Consider the following 7,137-nt stretch of genomic DNA (forward strand, 5'->3'; position numbering starts at 1 on the left):
CCCGCCTCTTGCGCTGAAGAGCCATCTCGACCGTTTCGTTAACCTTTAAGATAGCGTCTTTGATCGACTTGTCTTTCCGGAAGCCAAACTGGTTGCTCGACAGACCGTCTACCTGTACTCTCGGTGTATTTCAACAGTTTGTTGAAGAGAATCCCTCCGAATACCTTCCCTACACCCCCGGAATGCCTTGTCCAGCACCAGAATGGTCTGATATTTATAGACGCCTGTCTTATGGTTCATTTATTCGGTGTCACAACCTAACACACTAGAAGATAGCTCGTTCTGTTTTAAAATTCCGTATTTGATCTGCGATATGAGATATTGTTAATTTATCTTAATTAATTACAACAAAGAAACTTTCCCTGACATGTTTATGGCCTGTTTGCATTATGTTCTAAATACTGAGGTTATCTCCACTCTGCATTACTTTACTACTCTTGGCTGAGATGCTCAAACCGATACATGACTTCTTCAAAAAAAAAAATCCCAAACTGATCTCCCTTATGGGCTTTGGCATCTCTCCGACTCACAATTTTCGTTATCACTGAAACGGTGAGCGTAACTTTTTTGATAACAGCACGCTATCGGAACTAAGGTTTCGCCCGGTGTTGCATCGGGTACCCGTATGTATTGGCGACGCCATCGCCTGGGGTTTTAACTGATAACAATTTGCGATAACAAAAACTGCTAGGTGTATCCCTTCTCCAGTATCTGTTGGCTGCCATTTGATCGGTCACATTTCGTCGCGAAAAGTTGCATCCTTCGTAGTTTTGTGACAAAGTCTCTCTTTCTCGTACAATGCGAGTTTTGTACTGCTGAGTTAGTTTTCGTTTAGCGCAAGCATGATTAACCGTACGCGTAAGGTAATCCCTTTCGGAAGTGATTCACACGCGTTTCCTGGTAAAACTTACGAATCGCATTTTCTTCTATGTCTATCCTCAGATATGGCTGCTGCTGTTGGCGTTGATAGCCAATGGCCACACCCTGAAGGACACCGAATTCGAGCCAGTGGAAGGCATATGCGACACTTGTACTTGCACCGTCCGCAACGAATCCAACGCCCAGTACCTCAGCTACTCCATACTGGACTGCTCGACGAAGAACCTTCGGCATATGTTGGCCTCTTGGCCGGATGTCTTCGACAACGAGCAAGCCAATCAGGAAATCGTCTTTTCCCTGTCCGGAAATGACATAAAATCGCTGCAGCAGTTGCCGGCCACCGAGGCGGACTTGGTATTCAGCTGTCGGCACTGTAACCTTACCGAGATGGCCAGTGGCGCCTTTCTGGACACGCCCAACATCATCCGGTTGGATCTGAGCTGGAACCTCTTGACGGGAGATGCCTTGCGGCCGGATGTGTTCCGCGGGAAGTACGCCGAACAGGAGTACGAATCTATAGCATTGGACGAGCTGGATTTGAGCTACAATGCGGTAGATTTCCTGGATGCGGCCTTGTTCGAACACATGATTCATCTGAGGCGGCTGTCCTTGGCGCACAATCCGCTGAAGAAGCTAACGGACGGTACGGTGACGGCGCTGGGATCGATCAGTCGACTGGAACATTTGGATTTGTCGTATGCGCAGCTCGATGATCTTCCCGGGGAGATGTTCCAGAAGATCGAAGGCTTGCGGGAGCTGCTGGTACAGGGCAATCAGTTCACGGTGGTGCCCAGTTCCATTAGATTGCTGAAGCCGACACTGATGGCACTGTACGTCGGTGAGAATCCGATTCAGCGACTGGACGAGGAAAGCTTCTTCGGTGAGCGAGTTCTATAAGTGCTTCTAGGGATGTCGACAACTAACGATTTTTGTTTTGTTTTTTAGACTTGGATCACTTGACTCAGCTGAACATCAGTGGAATGCCACTGCTGGATGATGTCGATACGGGAACCTTCAGTGGACTGAAGTCGTTGGAAGTGTTGTCCTGCAGTAACAACCCCAAGCTGGTGGAGTTTGACATGAGCGACTTGAAAGGATTAATACGGCTGAGACAGGTGAGTTGGTGATTGTTGTGATATCTTCCTTACCAGCTGCATTCTGCTGCACTGACGTAGTCGTTTCCTCCGCTGCCTTGGGTTACCATGCCTGCTGTTTGTCTTTCAGGTGGTCATCGAAAATCTGTTTTCACCTTTCAATCACTTCATGAACGTCTGTCAAGAGGCTCTCGTCCGTATCTCTGTAAATTTCGGTTCGCGGGAAAAAATCTACACGCTTCACGAGAACGGCATAACTTGGATACTATCAGAAGGCTGGCTCCAGCGGCACGTTATCTTCCATTTGGGACATTTGGGGTCGTCCTCATAACCTTGGGTACGATCCCATTGACTTCTTACCACTCCAAGGGCTACATTTGAGATAGATCCGCCCAGGATCGTAGGGTCCTCGTTTTGCGTTAATAGAGGAAGCAGAGGTTTTTGTAGACACTTCTTAAGATAGATCTTCTCGTTAACAGTCCCGTACGGCGTACTCCGTTTGCCACACGAGCAGATCACTTGCCGGTGAGGAACACTGCAAGACTGCCTCCAGCGCCGTTGGGATCTTCTCTTCGTCTACACGCCAACCTTGCTCGTCGATTACGTAGCCGTGATACTTCATGCTTTTCCGGAAGAACTTGGATTTCTCCAATAAAATCGTGAGATTCGCTTGGCGTAGCCGGCGGGCTACTTCTTCGAGCAGAGCGATGTGCTCTTCGAATGTCTCGGTGCAGATTATAATGTCATCCAAGTAATGGAATACCAGCGGTTCCAAGTCGACGAATAGGTGAGTCATAAGTCGCGCTAGAGCTTGGCTAGCCGTTCACAGCCCGAAAGGCACCACCTTGGATTGGAAGTGGCCTCTGGATGGAACGGTGAAGGCTGTCAGTAGTTTCGAACCCGGATGGAGTGGTAGCTGCCAGAAGGCATCCTTGAGATCGATCGAAGAGATGTATTTGCTGCTTCGGAGGTGGTTGGTGATCGCTGTAATTGAGATGACGCGTCCAAGCAGACGCGATACTGCCCAGTCTTCTTCTTAACGGCGACCAGCGGATTATTCCATGGCGAGAACTGCGCCTCCCAAATAACGTCCAGCGCAATCATTCGGTCGATCTCCCTGTTGACCTCCTGTAGAACGTACGGCGACATGAGGTTGCCGTTGAGCATCGATTCGATGCTCGTACAGCTTCGTGCGTCCTAATCTTTCATCTACCGGTTTTGGAAACTTCTGGATCGCCTGCACTAGGTGCCTCTGCTGTTCTGGCCTGAGCTGCTGCATCTCCTGTTTTACGCTGACCTGTTCTTCCTGCTTCGCTTTGAATGTGCAACACACCGCTTTGACACCAAACTTGTCCCAGAAGTTCATTCCTAGGATGATGCAGTCCGAAATCGAAGGTACCAACAGCAATGGAAGAACTTCGTTGGGGTTTTCTATATTATCGGAAAGTAGACGAAGTTTGAGATGTTGTGTCTTGTGCCGTTCCAGCACTGATTTGATGGCGTGCGGTCGATTGTCACTTCCGGGGTTGGTGATGATTGAATTGAGGTTTTGGAATTCCGGGACATCGGAGGGGTCTCCGAGATTTTGCAGAGAGCTGCTGCCCTCTACTGCTGGTTCTCCGCTAGGTAGTTCACCGTGTCCACGCGGCACGTGAAGCAACTGCGCAGCGAGTAGCCTTTCCTTTGAGAACGGTAGCAGAAAAGGATGGCTTGCGGTTTCGGATAGTCCATGAATCTGTGGCCCTCCTCGTCGAGGTTCCAGCAAAGAATTGCCGGCCGATGGGCATTCGGTGCTTCTTCCTGTTGTACTTGCCGATCTTCCCGTTGCTGGCTTGGTGCTTGCAGCAGGCGTTAGATTCTGCGGTTATCGTCGCTCGGCTCCGAGCTTGAATTCCACTGTCGCGCTTGCCTGCCCTTAACTCTTTGCGACTGTTCTTGCTGTTGTTATGATAGTCGAGTCTGGTATGATGCGACTTGTGGCCGCTGCTGCCGTCCCGGGGTTTGCGCCTCTCTCTCATACGGCCGTGCTGCTCGCAGAACGTTGGCCTCCGTTCGACTGCTTTTCGTCGCGTGCGGCAAAGCTTGGCCTCGCAGATCTCCGCTCCAGGTTCATCTTTAGCGCGTTGACTTGTTCCACCAGTTCGTCGATAGTGTGCTACCAATTGTCGTCTGCTCCCTCCTCCACTGCTTCGTGCTCGTAAGCGCCTTCTTCTACCTCCACGGCGTGAACTGTGTTGAACGGCTGTGACTATTGGTGGTGCTGAACCGGTGGAGGTGTGCTGGCGTGGCCAAGTTCGGTTCCAAAAGCATGCTGTGCTGAACCGGAATGCTGCGTTGCTTGTTCAGAAGCGTTCTCGTCTCGTCGTATCCGGTGTAAACTTCCACTATTTCTTCCAGTAAACGAGGCCTCGCTGCTGTTACGATGGCTGCGTAGTTCTCTTTCATGTTCTTCTTCACCAGGAAGTACTTCTCGTCGTCTGGTATTGGTGGATCGACGAAGCGGAATAGCGCTGAGATATCACGATAGTATTTAACGAAGGATTCCTCTCATCCTTGGAATCGGTAGCTTGTTTCCAGTCGGAGAATTTGGGAGTAACTGCTGGGCAGGAATTCTCTTGTTTGAACTGGTCCCGGGTCCGCAACAGGTTTTGTGACGTAAGTCGCGAGTACCAGTCGATGGCATCTTTCTGTAGTAGATGCTTAATGGAGCTCAAGAGTGTGGCATCGCTCATACCTTCTGATCTTGCGAACTTCTCTACGCGATCTAGGAACACGTTGAGTGGCGTCGTGTCCTTTTCGCCGCGAAACTTGAAAGGCCAGTTGTGGACTGCTTTTTGTATTCGACGGTCGTCTTACTCACAACTTCCGTGACATATTTTGAGTGACAGTGAGTTTAGTCTTTCTATCTGGGATTTTCAGATTCCCAGGTTGATTGCTCCTAGCTTTTGCTACTGACATGGCTTACCAGGGACCTTGAAGTACCCCAGTAAAGTATGAACAGTTTTTGCCTTTTATTTCGTGAATGGAATTTTCAGCTTTCCGGGTTGACTGCGCCTAGCTGTAACTATAGTATACTGCCTCTCTATCCGACATTTTCGTATTCCTGAGTTGACTGCAGACTTCAGCCTGTTTGCTTGGAACTTCAGGAAGACTCCCGGTTTCAGTGGAATCACCTTCTATGCCAGTTCGGCACTTTCGAGCTGCCGGGCGGCTTATGAACAACTTCCACCTTTACCCTTCCGTCTTAGAATTTTGAATTTTACACCGTTGTAGCCGGTTGTTCACCGATGAATTGGCTACAGAATTACTGGGACGGTACTTGTGTGGCCTTCCCGTGACTTTCGATATTCTTTGTGTCTTTTTAGATTGAGACTTTTCACCAATCAAATGGTTATCCCCAGGTTTCTTCGATGGTTCAGATTACACGCTGGGCATGACGCTGGAATTATAGGCAAGCCGATAGCCCTCGTCTTTGTTTTAGCCCTGATCTAGCAGCGTTATCAGTCGCTTCTTACCACCATCTCGCAGTTTGATTCGGTCCACTTGCTGAGGCCTTATCCGTATTTGCGACAGTTATTCTACCAGATGTCTTGATAAGCAAGCTTACTCAATCGTCCTCGTTGCTGACTTACATTTTGGAGTTGATGTTACCGCCACGATAACTTCTGATGTCGATCTGCTTTGGCGATATCCAGATATAATGGTAAGGAAGGGTGCTACAATAAGGTACTGTACTATGAATGGCCTTATTCATAGAGGCAACGAATCAATGAATCGTAATCCGATTCCTTTTGTTAGCTGGTGGGCGCTGACCTTTCCAATCATCAGTCTGAATTCCATTTCCATTCGGAGCATTTAAGTCTCCTCTCATGACTTTGTCAATTCGTTTCCATAGTTTCTGTCCGGTAGTTAGTGACTCCTTCCGCTGCATTGATATTGGCTAATTTTGCACTACGATGGAATCTTCAATAAAACAGTTGTTCAGCAGATCGGGGAGTTTCTACTGAGGTTGATGTCTCAAATTACAGATGGAAAGCCTCCAAAGTCAAATCACCATCCGTCTTATCATTCCAGCTGGACATCTCCCACTGTGCCATCGAGCATCTCCGCCTGGACGAACCCATCCCGGTGCAGGACGAAACCTCGGACATAGCCTTCATCGAAACGTTTCCCAAGTTGCGCTCCGTCAAGCTGGAAGGCAATCCGTGGCACTGCGATTGCGAACTATACGAGATCATCGAATCCATCAAGCACATCCTCGAGGACGACGACGAGTTCCAAGGCCCGCACCATTCATCCGAAGCTCGCTGCGAGACTCCGTACGACCTGTCGGCACTGCCCCTCACCGAGCTGGCCGGAAAGTCGCTCTGTTCGACTCCGCCGAAAAAAGTTCCTAAAATTCCCATCTACGAGGCACCGGCCTTCTTGCGGCCGCGGTCCATTGTGCTGTCGCTCCTGTCGGTGGTGGTGGTCCTGCTGATCGGGCTCATCATCGGCGTCATTATCGTTTGCATCAAGCGCAAGCTGAAGGAAAACGACTTCCGGTTTGCTTCGCCCGTTCGATACACGACGGTGCGGAACAGCACGACGTCGACGATTTTGCAAGCCTAATGTGTGTGAGCGGCCTTGCGGGAGTACATTGTGTTGCGCACCCCCATAGGGAGAAAACCGAATTTTGTTTATTCTAGTCTGCCTTATCTTGTTAAGAATATGTAATCTTAAGCTTTGTAGATGGTAAATATAGATTTTGTGTAAGTATATATATATCATTTCTCCTAGCGTTTATTTGCATCAGTTTGCAGCTTGAAAGAAGGCCATATGGGATGTAGGATTCCCAATACCTAAGTTTTCTTAGGATACTTAAACGTTTTTTTTCTATCGCTAGAACACCTTTACATTCAAAGATGATGTGTTTATGGTCTCACATTGATATTTCTTCAGAAACATGACAGTGTTTTATTTTATTAGAGAAAGGCAACTCCATAACTTCCTGACGAATGAAGTTTTCTAACGGTGGGGGCTTGTCACCAACATTACAAATGTCAGTGTTTTTAGAAGAAAAAATCCGTAACAGATACTTACCTCTGGTGTTAATATTAGTACTCCCCATACGGTGCGATGTGCATTTGTGTTGCATCCTATGATGGAGGAGATGTTGTTCTAG

The 7,137-nt window shown here is 48.5% G+C and overlaps 1 protein-coding gene across 1 annotated transcript; it reads left to right on the top strand.

Moving 5' to 3' along the window:
- Nucleotides 1-942: 942 nt before the first annotated feature.
- LOC115269053 (platelet glycoprotein V) lies at nt 943-6,737 on the top strand (the record flags this gene model as incomplete). Its single annotated transcript, XM_062843265.1, is given in 3 exon segments — nt 943-1,759; nt 1,825-1,994; nt 6,048-6,737. Coding segments are annotated over 3 exon segments (1,524 nt in total), but the record flags the coding sequence as incomplete, so codon positions are not given.
- Between the last annotated feature and the right edge of the window lie 400 nt (nt 6,738-7,137).

Source organism: Aedes albopictus, unplaced genomic scaffold (genome assembly GCF_035046485.1).
Source record: "Aedes albopictus strain Foshan unplaced genomic scaffold, AalbF5 HiC_scaffold_126, whole genome shotgun sequence".
NCBI classification, from domain to species: Eukaryota; Metazoa; Arthropoda; class Insecta; order Diptera; family Culicidae; genus Aedes; species Aedes albopictus.